Source organism: Diprion similis, chromosome 13 (assembly GCF_021155765.1).
Source record: "Diprion similis isolate iyDipSimi1 chromosome 13, iyDipSimi1.1, whole genome shotgun sequence".
Lineage (NCBI taxonomy): Eukaryota > Metazoa > Arthropoda > Insecta > Hymenoptera > Diprionidae > Diprion > Diprion similis.
The window spans coordinates 3,925,054-3,940,219 of NC_060117.1; the positions used below are offsets into that span (position 1 = coordinate 3,925,054).

At 32.7% G+C, this 15,166-nt stretch overlaps 1 protein-coding gene across 1 annotated transcript in view; it reads right to left on the reverse strand.

The window, feature by feature from the left end:
• Positions 1 to 15,166, reverse strand: part of LOC124414143 (synaptogenesis protein syg-2-like) — a 244,172-nt gene that overhangs the window by 41,490 nt on the left and 187,516 nt on the right. Inside the window, exon 4 of the mRNA XM_046895088.1 lies at positions 2,718 to 2,926. Coding sequence (XP_046751044.1) covers positions 2,718 to 2,926 — 209 coding nt within the window. The remainder of the gene's footprint in view (positions 1 to 2,717; positions 2,927 to 15,166) is intronic.

Sequence of the window (15,166 nt, forward strand, 5' to 3'; positions counted from 1 at the left end):
AAACAAACTATTGAAACTTTTATAAATATCCGATCATTTTATCATATTTTCTAAAAAAATATTTAAGATTTCTCGGTGATTCAACCGCACGATTTTAAAACTGTCCTTTTTTCTATGGCGTCATAGATTCAATTATTCGAGATTTTGACTTCAGAAAATTCTCAATTAACAGTAACAAAAGAAAATAATAGATTTTCAACCTCACGCGGCACGTATGAATTTCTTTTTCTAATCCCGAACCGTTTTTTTTAATTTCAGCGTTCCAACATGCATCGTCATTTCAAGCAACAGAAAATCTCTCAGTTCTTCCATTTAGGATGGTCGTTTCAGTCATTATTACCGGTTGGAAATTTCACCCGCGTCGCAGAGCTGATTTGCAATTAGTTGACTAGCTCGGTATACCCGCCAAGCTTGAGCTTATCGCCTCCGTCGTCTTTAGCCTTGTAGAGAAACGGTCCGGAATTCAGACATCTAGATGCAAAGACACAACGCAGAGTATACATATATATACTATACGCGGATTACGGTCAAGTCGCTAACGAAGGAGAGCGGGCTTCATTAAATGCCGAGCGTCACCCGCCGCACTTCCAGAGAATTATAAGGGTTCAACATTACGCAAGAGTCGGTAATTCGGGCCCTTCGCTCGATGTAAATAATTTATTAATGCCGTGAAGAAAACACTTTTTCCAATTCTGCAAATAATAATTCAATAGCGAGGAGAGTTCTGGGAATTCATTCCTACATTACCGACACTCAGTCAAGACACAAACCCTTTTACAGAACGTTCGAAGGTGGCAGATGTCATCACTCTAGTTGACTTTATCGATAACGTCGGACAACTGAATGATCCAATGATCGTGATAGTCAGCCAGAGTAGTGATAAAATATCTTTGGCCGGTGTCGGTAATGTAGGAATCTATATTCAGAAATCTCCCTGCTGTACTACGAAGAAATTTTTTTTTTTTTTTTTGTATCTTCTCGAGTTCTGCGTTGCAATAATGAGTTTAAAAAAATGATTCAATAAATAAAGTAATTTAGACTGAATAAAATTTTAAGATAACTTTGCATTTTCCTGTAAACTTGAATTTATTTGATCTCTTATTTTATTTCATTATTTTTACGTCCAAAAGTTTTATATCTGCACAAAATAAGTGATATTTATCCAAAGTTCATTTTTGAAAACTATAATTTTACAGTTTATCTACATTCAATTTAGACGACGAACGTTTTAATCGGTCATTTGATTTTACAAATGAACAAAAATCAAGTATCTTACATTTATACATTATTCTATTGATAATTAAATCGTCTGAAAGATCGTCGATACCAATTTTAATCTCACCGTCACCTAATAAAGCGCTGATGAGTTGAAATATTACTGAGAGAGAAAAAAATTAAAAAAAGAAACCAAAGAAAAAATGCATTCGAGATAAGTTCAGCTGTCGACACATGTGGACAGGCGAGCGCGGTTTTCGATGAATGAAATAGGATAAGCGAATACGATCAAATGTGTCCGCGGTATTTGGCTCAGACTAATATTCGCTCTGCTGGTCCATAACGCGTTTTGACAGCTACGTCAACATTCTGACAGATTGTACCGGACGACCTCTGATACAGAAAATCTCCCTTTGGCCCCCCCCCCCCCCCCCCCCTCTCAATTGAGAAGAGTTGAGAAGAGTAAACAAATTTAATAAACATGTGTAAAGTGATTCGCGAATGATTAAAAAAAATTTCATACATCCTCGTTATAAATCGTTGAATAAAAGTTTTTTTCTTTTCGTCGTCTTTGCAAATTAACGAGCCTAAGTATGTGATTAGCTTTCTTTAATATCATACGAAATTATAGTTTGAATTATTTAAAAATTCTTGCAGATTCAAAACTCTCGAAAAAATCATATCGAGAAAAATATTCTACGTATTTCTAAGGAAATAAGATTTTCTTCAAAATTACAAAGATTGGATGACGAGAAAAAAAAAAAAAAAAAAAAAAAAAAGAAAATCCTCCGATTTGATGATCCGCAAAATTTGTATAATTATTTCTCTCTCTTTTCTTACAATCTGATCGTTTCGAAAAAATTTCAAAAACAATTTCCAATAAATTATTGGACATTTCTTGCTCTGTTTTATATCTTTCTTAAAAATAAAACCAGAAATTACCACGAAAACAAAAATCCATAACACGTTTTTCTGGCCCGACTTTTACCACGATACGTAACCTGATATTCACATCGTGTAAAAGTTCCGCGTTATAACGGCAGCGCTTTTTACGATGAAAAGAGAGCCGGTTCGCTCGAAGCCTGAGGCCAGAAGCTGGTAGTCTGGAGCGCAAAGCTTTCAGCAATCTTTTAAGTGCGTTTAAAGCTCACGGTTTGATTGATCCACGAAATGTGTTGGGGTGGAAACAGTTTAGGCGTGTCTTACGAAATTGCAACAAAATTGCACCAAGGGTTATGAAATTTTCGTGGGGAATTTATTAGCAACGAAATAAGCTGTGATTTTTTTTTTTTTAATTCGTACGAGTGATACATTTTTAAAAAGCCCAAAAAACAACGAAATCAAAAATGCCTTAAAAATCTTTTCAAATTTTCGTCTATTGACCTTTTTCCCAGGTTATAAATTGAACAATAAATTTGAACATTGAAAAATGAATGAACAAATAAAATTGTCTGTTTGCATTGATTAATTTTTTCATTTTTTTATCTGTTATTATAACTCACCGATGACGGTCAGTTGCACCCTGGAGTTCCTGGTCGGGCTCTTCGTGAAGTCAACTCTGCACCTGTAGTCACCTTCGTCGTTCTCCTCGACGCGATTGATGTTGAGATGCGCAGGTTCAGTTGTCGCCTTAAACGTTGCCCGCTCGTTAAGGTATTCTGGATTTTTCCAATGGGGCGTCTGATCCGTACGTTTCGGCCTCATGTCGTAGCTGAAGAAGAATAAAAAAAAAAAAAGATACACCGTGATTAAAATATCACAAAAATTTCATTTCGAAACGCTAAAAATTTTTTTTCTTTACGAATGCGAAGTAATGTTTGAAATATCGTTATAAACAAAAAAAAAAAAAAAAAAAAAAAAAAAACGCAGAAGAAAATTTGAATCACGAGGGAAAAATAATTTTGAGGAGCTTTTCACGCTGTCATCGTCGAGTCGATATTCGTATTGCACAACGTAGGGGGAGGAAAAGGGGTTCAGTTTAGTTAGCACAGGTGTATTTTGACAATGTTTACCCCGGCTGTTAATTGCTTTTCGCTATATCTACTTTACGCCCAGGTACAGAGCAGCCAGCCTGCTAGCTAGCTTGCTTGCTGGATCGACATCAGCCCGATATTAAATTGCCCTCGCGCGAATAACGACGCAAGCATTCGAGCTTTCGAGCTTTCTCCCAGCCGGTGCAGATGTAGCAGCACTAAATTGTTGTAACGCGTAGATTAAATAATTTGTATATATATTTTATAATTAATTTGTATATATATATATATATATATGATATACACGAATGATAATAACAAGGATAATAACGGTAATCAACTCGAACGTAAGGAGAATAACGTTTAAAAAATAAAAGTTTGAAGACTTGAAAATTCAATTTTCACAATCTGCCCTGATTATTTAAACAAATTGCATTTAGTATGTCATGATTTTAAGAAATATATTTACCCAATTGCTTTTCGGAGATAAAAAGGAAGAGGAAAATAAAAAAAATAAAAATCAAAACGAGCTTCTTCTTCAAAAAATAGCTTCTAATTATAAGGAATTGAATCTTCTTAATTTGAACGAGCTGCGTTTCTACTCAAATTCAATCTCTCAGTTGAACGAAACTTTTTGTTTCTTGTAATCAAATCCAAATCGATGAACTTGAAATTCATCCTCAAAACAATCACAAATACATATCAACCATGATATTCCACGCAAGTAATTACGAATTATTACATTCGTTACTTTTCAGCAAATTTTCATAAAAATCGAAACACTTGTGAGAAGTAAAAAAAAAAAAAAAAAAAAAAAAAAAGAAATGAAGAAATTTCGAAGATTTATCTCCACTTGAGCCGGAAAAAAATCGTCTCCATTAATGCAGTTTTGCCTTTCTTTCCAACTATAGTTTAAATTTGATTTATGAATAAATTTTCATTTTTTGTTCAAGTTTTTAACAGCCATATTTCTCTCTTCCGCTTATAGCATAAAAATATATAGATATACGTAGTACACGTGTGTCTAATTGCACACGATGTATGTATACATATGTAATACGTCATCTCCTCTGTTGCTCTGCTTTTTCGCGATAAAAGCTTCCGAGGTAAATCATGCAGTAAAAGCGATGCTCGGTCTGTCTCTTTTTGTCGTTGTGAACAAATGCGAGGACGTGTTTACACCTGTATGTATATATATATATATATATATATATATATATATATATATATATATAATATAAGTATATGCATACTTAGTTTTTAAGGTTAGATGATTAATATAGTTGTAGGAATTTATTTTTTCATTATTATTATTATACAAGCAGAAAATTAATTAAATAACATGATTTCTCCTAGACGTTGGAGTGCTTTGTAACAAATAAGAAAAAAACAAAAAAAAAAAAACAACAATCTACAGTATTTTGTGATAAATTTGATATTTTCGATCTTAATATCGAAGATAAGTGAATTTTTACATGATTTTACATAATTTCAAGTTTAGTTATCGAAAAATTATCAAAAACCTTTTTTTTTTTTTGTAGAGCATTAAAATCTCTACAAGAATATTTATCCGATATTTATGTAAATTGCATTGTAACTGAGCTACAAAATTCACGAAAAATAATGCCTAAAATCAGAATAAAATGTTTACTTTTCATACGAACTATTACGTCAAATTATTATCTATCTTTCTCGAGAAAAACTTATCGTAAATTCAAATTAAGAAAATTATTCGACTTTGACGAGTTTCGAGCAAAGTACGACTTGAAACGTTCCGCGTTATGAGCTGTGCAATTACTCAAGTTAATGATTTCCGAATGATTCATATTCAAGAAAAATCTTAGCTAGTTAATTTTATCCTTTGTTATTTCAAAAATTTCAGGAGCTTAGTTTGCCCACCAATTTTTTGAGATATCAAAAATTTTAAGGGGCCCACTTTGTCCCCCTCCCCCTCCCTTCCTTAACTAAAATTATTTTCTCGCGTTAAGTAAATGGAAAATGTAAAAATGCGTTCAGAAACCGCGATTTTTTTTTCTTTTTCTAAAACTATCGAACATTTTGCAGAAACGCGGGAAATTTGAGCTGCGGCAACCGAAGCAGGAATATTCTTCTTCCTTTTCAGCTCTCTCTGGTTACTTGGCTCCACCGGATTTCCGGTGTTCGTCCGCAGGTACGGAACAGGGAAGAAAATACCGCGGCATAAGAGGACGTTGACGCGAAAAGCTTGTTCAAGGCATGCGGCGAGTATCGGATGCCTGCATGCTAGGCTCTGCGCCGCGGGCTTGGCTCAGCCATCGCCATGACCAAAATCCGAGGCTAAATTCTCCGCATAGTTTTGATGTAACGTCGCATTTTCACGGGGTTTTGGTACGTATAACATTGTGGAGCTTGAACTGTGTCGTGACTATTAGGAATTATCGGTTCAAAGGTAGGCTTCGGTGAAAGTTTACGCGAATACGATGCGGAAGAAAATAAGGACAGATACGTGGGTAGTTAAAGTTTTGGTTGTAATGCTGAAAAAGTTCAACTTCGAAAAAACAAAGTTTCGATGTGCGAGAATGAGAAAATTTGAAAACTTGATACATCGAAGTTCTGAATGATTTTCTTCATTCGTTGAATTTTCGGAAATTTGCTCTATCGTAACTTGAATATTCGGAACTTTGCTTTATCGTAACTCGAATTTTCGAAATCTTCAATTTCGAAGCTTTGCTCTATCGTAACTTGAATTTTCGAAACTTTATCGTAACTTCACCTATGGAACTTTGCTCTATCCTAACTTGAAGCTTAGCAACTTTATCGTAACTTGAATTTTCCAGATCTTTAATTTCAGAATTTTTCTCTACCATAACTTGAATTTTCGAAACTTTATCGTAACTTCATTTTTGGAACTTTGTTCTATCGTAACTTGAAGTTTAGGAACTTTACTCTATCGTAACTTTACTTTTGGGAACTTTGCTTTATCGTAACTTGAAGTAAAAAAATCTTAAACTTCAGAACTTTGCTCCGTCGTGACTTGAATTTTCGGAACTTCACTCTATCGTTACTTCAACTTTTCCAAATTTCACTGTATCTTTACTTCAACTTTCGTAATCTTGAATTTTAAAACCTTGAAGCCATCCATCAGCTATCCGATCATCCAAAACTTTATTGTTTCTTCAAACTTTGATTTCTTCACTTTAAGTTTCGTCACGAAATAATTCGGAATCAGAAGCTTCCGAATACATTCAAATTCTTAATCCAACCTAAAAAATTCTCACATTATTCAGTGTTGACAACAACCACCACCAAAAAGTGTGAGAAAAAAAGAAGGTTGATCACCCTGGACAACAACTCGTCTCGAATTCTAGCGCATGCGCATTAACCAATAGCAGACGACGGACCGTTCGGTCGTTAGCAATACACACTCTATATACAAAAACACACACAGTCATATCACACTATATACGCATAGGCTCGTTAAATGGAAATCTGTTTCCGCGGGCGTCAGAACTGGAAAAATAATTGAGATAATCGAGGCTCGTGCCTTCTAAGGACAGAGAAGAAGAAAATGATGCGAGGGGTGAGAAAGTTCAGCGCAAAAGCTGGGGTGATGGAACGAGAACGCGGTGGTGTAAATTTATACCTTTTCCACCTCACACGCGTTACACCTCCACCCCCACCCTCCCCATCATACTGGTACACAGGAGGGCTGGAACAACACGAGCTGAAGGTTCGGCATAAATCTGAATCCCTTGCGTACACGCCATTCAGCTATTACTTACTTAGAGTCTCAACGCGCGTTACTCCCGATACGACCCTCCACCCTTTGCCACCCCCCTTGGAATATGAAATTAGCTTATTAATAGTTCTTCCCTCGGCTTTTAATAACGCCAGGGCCGAATTTCAGCCACGGAAAAGCGATCAGCGTTGCCGGAGAGCAGACGAAAACCGGGAAAACAAGTGTTTCGTTTTTCTTCTAAAATTAATAACAAAAACGGTAAAGAACCGTAGAAAATTTGTTGAATTATTTTTTTCTTTCGCAAAATTCACGTTCGATCGTGAAACAGTATTTAATTCGTTGATACGAATGAATTTAAAATTCTTTTTCTCGTCATATTTGCTTTGTTTTAAACCTGTCGCCATTTTTTTTTTTCGAAAAAAAAAAAAGAAACAAACGAAGTTGTTACGATTTTTGTATGATCGATTCTTTGTTCGACCATATCTGGAGAATGAATCAACGGATCAAAACGATTTTGGTCTCAATCGATGCATCTTTACTAAGTTTTTCTCAAAACTAATTCGATTTACTCGAATAAAAAATAAAAAGAAGAGAGAGAGAAAAAAAAATGTAATCGTCATATTTCGAAAATTGATCAAAATCGACCGAATTTTGAATGTTATCGAAATTTCCGAATCATTCGAATTCCGAGATATCTAAAAGCAAAAAAATTTCATCACAGCGAAATTAACAACATTAATTTAATTTGCAGTCTTACGATTTTTCCAGAGTGTGAACACGTATTCACAGAATTTTTTGTTTTTCCTTATCCCGACTTATCGTGAATTTCAGCTTCCTTGTTTATTAACGCTGATTTCTCTTTTTTTTTTCTTTCCTTTCTCCTTTTTCTTCTCTCATAACATTTTCAGTTTTGTTCGCTCTTGTTTCAGACAGTAATCAACTCTCATCGTTTTCCTACGGCAAAGCAATCAATCACCCGATAGAATCGACCCGGGAAGTGATTCTGTGCGTGCTGCTCAGCTCAGAGGAAAAAACAGCCGCAAAATATATAATAATAATAATAATATTAACGATAATATAATGATAATAATAATAATAATAAATACGATGATAATAAAAACTCAAATTTCATGACAAATTATACATCCTATGTATATAATTTATGGGTGCAGCAGCGCTCAGTTAATTCTTATACTGCTGATGTGATTTATGGGCTCTTCGATGTCGCTTTAATAGGCTCGTTTGTTTATCGCACACATACATAAACCGCATTTTTTCCTTTTTTATCGGAATTCATTTTTTTCAGGAATTTACAACTAGCCTAAGGTTCCCAAAACTTAACACGTTTCCGAAATAATTTTGATATCCTTTATTGACTTCTTTATTTATTTATTCATTTATTTATTTTTTGCTCTGCGATTTTTACCGAAATTTTTTTTTTTTTTGCTTTTTTACACTTCCTGAGAAGTCGAGTGTTCAGTTTTCACTTTCCAAAATTCGAAATGAAGTTTTTCTACAGCAGAAACATTTCAAGCTAGTCTTGATTATGAAAATATCTGATTTTTCAAATTTTTGTAATTTCTATCAATTTTAGAAGTTCAGAAATCTCTTGTGAATAAAAATACATCTTACCTGAACAAAATTGAAGATTTGAAGCAAAAGTATCCATTTATTGATCGATTTAAAAAGATCACTGTGTTGTTCCGTTTGTCTAATTTCTTTTGCAAATCATCATTCCAATCTACAAAATCATCTTGAATCGTATCTTCGCTAATCTTACAATACAAAATCTTTCGTCCACAATTGTAAAAGTTAATTTAACAAATAACCAACAATAAAATTTATTTCGCACAATTTGTAGAAAAAATTCACTGAAAATCAGCAAAAAAAAAAAAAAAAAAAAAAAAAAACGAAAAACGAAAAAAGGACCAAAACTTCGATATTGCTTAAAAATCATAAATGATCCGACTTGTTTACGATAAAATCTCTCCTTCTCTCTCTCCGAATTATTTATAACACTACGAGAAAAAAGTGTTTAAAAATAACAAAAATTAATTTAATCGAATTTTATCTCGAAGCTCTCAAAAATTTCTTTAACGATTTTCAATTTCGTTCAAATTTTTCTCGTACAGACTGAACGCCCGATATATATTCCTTGAAAGCTGAAGCTTCGGAATCATTAACTGCTAGATAACATCCAGGAACGAGAGATTAGAGTGGCGGCATGATCAAAGCGAAACAAGCTCGGGAAAAGCTTGGCGAAACGTTGTGCAACGCTGGAAGCTGACAGATATAATATCCCGTAGGATCTGCAGGAAAACAGCATCAACCGCATCCGGCCATGCAAGCCTGCCTGTCGCTGCACCAGCTTAAGTGCTACCAACCTGACCAATTAATAAATTAATCCCCAGTTAATTAGCAGCCGGATGACTAAACGCGCGATTTCTGACCGCTTAAGCCGGCCAATTTGCCAAAATCGAGGTACCGCGTGTCTATATCTGCATCCTTGGATCTTTAAAACAATTTTTGACTCGGTAAATGTGTTTTTTCTTTTTTCAAAATTGTTGAGAAAAAAAATAAAATCCACAATAATCGCGAGCAAATAAATTGCACCAGCGTTGCAAATAATTAATTACATTTTTAAATACATCACCAGAGTAATGATTAACGATTGTACAGAAAAATTGTAATTACATTAAAATTAATTAATGAATACAACAGAATATTGTTATCAGAATTGAAATAACTATTAAATACAAAAGAAAATAATAATTATACTCGTAATAAAACTTGTAATTATAGTCAAAATAATGAATAATTACGTTGTAATTACTTTGTAATTATTAATTTTTTCCGAGTATAATTACAATTTTCTTCTGCATTTATTAATCATTTTGAATGTGATTAACATTTTTCATTTATAATTATCAACAATTTTTACGATGGCTAAAATTTTTTTTTTCTAAAATTTAAATACCAATAAACAATGTATATCTGCTATTTATTTTTATTATTTTCTATCGTCGTCCCTGCTAAAAGAAAAAAAAAAAATTTCTCGAGCACATTTTTGGCGCTGTTGGACGTTCGTGAGGCTTTAAATTTTCGTCCATCGTCAAAACGACATGAGAATATAAACTGAGAACTTTCAAGCTCGGATAAATTTGTTAAAACTGGTTTCAATTAGGCAGCATTCTCTAAATCAAGTCGATTTTCCCAGAATCACACCAGTTAAGTTGTAGGCGGTTTTCATATAACTATAAACTAAACTGCACAAGTATACGTATCTAAGTATAATAACGCAGTTTGTTAAGTAAGACCGTTTGTCAAAGTGAAATAGGCGGCGAAGCGTGATGCGACTTACATCACAGTAGCGTTCAGATTTGCATATTCATTTAACAGCTGTAGAATATTACGCGAGAAGGGGGTTGCGGGGGTTGGTTTTTTTGGGGGGGGGGGGGGGGGGGGTGGAGGAAATCGCATTTCGAGTAAGAAACGAGGACGTCTGCTGTTAACGACCAAAATTTAAGACGAATTTGCATTTTGACCGTTCTTTGCTACGAATTTGCTAGTTGATAACGACGCCGTTCGTTTCGTGGTCCGTCGTCCTCGGTCTGTTTCTAATTAATTCCTCCCCCTCAAACCCCAAGAGCCTCGCCTCGCCTCGCCGTTCGGTTCAATCCTTTCGCCGAGCTGCCTTCGGCCTGAAATTATGCATTTTCTTGTCACGATGCCAGATAAAAGCTAACTGAATATTAATGTAGTACCTGCTGTTGTACTTTCGACTAACTGCAGGATCCTAGTCCTGCACTCTGCACCTCTTATCACATTTTTTTTTTTTTTTTTTTTTTTCCTTTCTTCAGACCCTGGATCGCTAAGATATTTAAGATGCTGAACAAAAAAAATAAAATAAAATTATAATAATAATAATGCGGTTAGAGTAGTTCGATTTAAAAATTATCGGTATTGAAAATTTCACTTTCTTTTAATAGCTATCAATTTTTTGGATTTAATTAGGTTGTTCATATCGTGTTAAAAAAAATTTTCGAAACTATTTTATGTGTTAATGGTTTGTTTGTTTGTTTGTTTGTTTGTTTGTTTGTTTGTTTGTTTGTTTGTTTTGTTTTTTTTTTTTTTTTTTTTTTTTTTTTTTTTTTTTTTTTTTTTTTTTTTTTTTTTACACAGTAATTATCTACAGTTTGGAGACAAAAGAAATATTTTACGATTATTCGGAGGAATTGAAGAATCACTTAAAGATTCTTTTTTTCGGAAAATCGATTACATCAAGATTATTATAAGCTTAAAAATCTTTTTGATAAAAAAAAAAAAAAAAAAAAACTCTACAGTGAAACGATATTAAAAATTTAACCCTCACAAACATATTCCGACAATTATTCTTTAGAACAATGCGAATAATTAATGAAAAGCTTATTATAGAATTTTTCCGTAATCCCGAAGCTTTGTTTCAAAATTTCTTTTTCAATCGAAAAACTCTCTGAGAGGCTGGATTAAATTTTTTACGAATTCGGTACTGCATGAATAAGCTTCAAAAGTTTTTGAAAAATTATCATCCATTGTGAAATCGATTGGCAAATAATTTCAACACAATCTTTATTAGCAGATATTCCGAAAGCTACTGTAAATGCGCAAATCGTTAGAGAATAAGCTGGATTCGTTTCTATTTCCACAATTTCCATATAAATAATAAACTGCAATCACTAACTAATGATTTCAGCGAAACGCTAAGAATAAAAACTGTCAAAAGCACTTGCGCACTTTACTTGACAAGTTGACACTAAGACATGAAACGCGGAGTTTTATAATGACAGCATTGACAGCGCTGACGACGTTGAAGAAGGAAGCTAAGAATAAAACGATGCATAGGAATCAAAGGTGCAATCAAAGCTTGAATATTTCTCTGATAAAAGTTGACTCAACGTCTCGGCTAAATTCCCGAAATCTTTTCTCACTCTTGTAATTTTACGGTATTAGATTGCAACTGATTTTTTACTTTTTCAGATTAAAAAATCTAAAATCGATTTCATTATATTATTCAAAAACCGTCATTTTCCCAAGTGACGAAAAACCAATAAGAAAGAAAGAAAGAAAGAAAGAAAGAAAGAGAAGAAAAAAAAGACTAAAAAGCTTTCGTAAAATTTGAAAATTTTTTACGATTATACCGAATATTTTTACGTTTCGAAAAAATTCTATGTTTTATTTTGTTTTGTTGTTTTTTTTTTTTTTTTTTTCCAAAATTTCTCCAAGTCACCAACTTTTACTTTTATTAAAAAATTTGCTAAAAAAAAAAAAATCAGATTATTTCCATCGTTTTTATATTTCGTTGCCGAGGATGAAAACGCTCCGTTAAACACCGAACGCTATAATAATCCGTTGAAAAAGAAATTGCATTGTCTCGGGGCTGAGGCGAAAGCAAATGTAATACCTTTGAAAAACAAGGGTGAAAGCTTCTCAATTATATTCTAAGAGACAGACTCGAAAATTATAAGCACGCATTCAACCAATTCCACTCTGAATTATTCGTTACTGAACAATACTCGAATTCTACTCAACAAGACTCTAAAGACTCTAAGTACGAACTTGTAACACTTGAGAAATGGAGCTTGAAATCGGTTTCAAGATACTCAAATAACAAAAAAAAAAAAAAAAAAAAAAAAAAAAACAACACAAGAACTCGAATTACTCGTTGCTCAGATCATTTTTAAAGAGGATTCTTACAAAGGGGATAAAAAGTTTAACAATGAAACAATGATTTATAAAATTAAGTAAAACGACGAAAAAGAAAATAAAAAGTGAATTTTTTTGTTACTTTGAAATATTTTTTATATTTCCGAGAGGATTTTTTTTTTTTTTTTTTTTTTTTTTTTTTTTCTCTCATTTCGTTTTTTTGACACTTTGTGTATTTCACGTTATTTCTAAAGTTTTACGAAATGATGGAATATTCGGTGAATTATTTCGTCCATATACGTATACTCGTTCACTTTGTTTTCTATCTATTATATTATTAAAACGAGACGAACAGAAATGAAATTTAACGGATAAAATACCAGGAAAATTGTCCATTTCTCGTTCGATTAAACTTTGTTATTTCATATAATGGGTATATAAAACATGAAATACCTCTCTCACTTGGTAAATGGAGCGGAATCTTCATCCGACGATTCATTTGACGTGAAATTTTTATTTATTATTTTTCCCTTCGAAACCTGTCAGACGCTTCATTATATCGATGCTTTCGATAACTTTTACACCCCAAGTGACTAACTGAAGGTACCCTTCGAGAATATCTGACGTTCGACGAGAATAGATCTGCGGAAATGAAAGTAAAAAAGAAACAAATAAACAAATATGTATTGGAAAAAATTTTGATTCCGATTTTATTTCTTCCGCAAAAAAACGGCAAAAAAAAAAAAATGGTCGTTTGCAAATTTTTCCAAAAATGGTCGCCACTTCGTTGATTTTGCAAACAAAAAAAAAAATCGTACGATTCATTCCAAGGCCATTAACATGCTGAATTTAAAAACGTTCGTTTTTTTGGTTTCAGTTTAACCATCTCCGAGAAATCATCAAAACACCTTAGACCAGCCTTTTTTTTTATACTGATTTTCAACAACGATTTTTATGTATAAAAAGTGATTAAAATAAAAAAAAAAACAGTTTTCCATGTAATTTTTAGAGTGTATTCATCAAACTTAACAAATCCTGTACAAATATTTCGAGTTAAGACTTATTAAAAAAAATTCTATCGTGTCAATTATGTGAAAAAAAAAAAAAAAAAATTTGTTAATCAATACATAAAATTAGCTGCACTGACCAAAAAAGAGAGAGAAAAAAAAAAAAACGCAATTCAAAAACGTTGTGTTTCTGAACTTGGAAAAAAATTGCATCGCGAGAGAAAATTTGAAAAAAAAAAATTTGCCCCCCTTTCCGGCAAACTTTTCCTCCGTAATCCTGATCGCAGGATGTTCACGTTGAATTGTAATATTTTCAACGAGGACGAAATTTCACCGGATACATTCTCTAATTTGGGATCAAGGAGTAATCCATGTGGAGCGAACTCAGGATGGTTGTTCCTGCAGGAGGTGGAGAGCTCTTTCCTATTTAGAAATGCATTAATCTTGGTTTAAACGCCTCAACCCTCTATCCTAGCAGAGTTCATATTACTCCCTGAATAATCCGTGGAGCATAATCCAGTCGGGCTGTATGGAATATTGAATAGAATTCACCTTCAATCGATATATATATATATATATATATATATATATATATATATGTATATATACCTACACGCCTGTCGAATTCCAAACTTGTCCTTGTTTCCTGCACAGCAGCGTGATAATTCATAATCTCTGCATTTAAATTCCCGCAACCCATCGATCGAATAAACTTTTATATTCAAAATCTCTTTAACGGTTTCGTACAAAAAAAAAAAACTCTGAAAAATATTCACGAAATTTCAAATTTTCGTTGATTGAGACCAAAGAAACTAAAAGAAGAAAAAAGAAGAAATAAAACTAGAAAATAAACAAGTGGATTCTGTTGACGGTTGAAAAAATGCTTAATCATCCATTTTCAATTACCAATTACATAAAGAAAGATGTAATTATTCTAAATATGATTAATAATTACAAAAGAAAAATGGTAATTACATTGAAATTACTTAATAGTCACAAAAGAAAATTGTTATTAGACTTGTCATAATTAATACTTAAATAGTAAAAATTGTAATTATACTCAAAACAATTATCAATAACAAAGGAAAATTGTAATTATACTCGAAACAATTAACAATTACAAACTAATTACTATGTAATTATTAATTGTTTTGAATAGAATTACAACTTTCACTTTGCAATCGTCAATTATTTTCAGTATAATTACAATATTCTTTTGTAATTATTAATTAATTCCAATGTATTACAATTTTTCTACACAATCATTATTTACTCTAGTAACTGTAATTAATTAGTTGCAAAGTTGGAATTTTCTGAAACACTGAAAGTTTCTGAATTATTACTTTTGGATTCGGAATTCAAATTTTCCATGCTAGAACTGACTTCTTGGCGATTCTTGTTTTTTTTCTTCTTCTATCTTTTTCATTAAATTTTTTTTTTCGTGTATTAAAAAAAAAATTGAAAAACCGTTTTACGTTCGCTCGAGATAAAAGTGAAAAAGCTGTGATAAAAAACATCGGAAATGCGATGGTTTTTGCGTTTTTAGAACCGTTTATTACCTACTCGTTGAT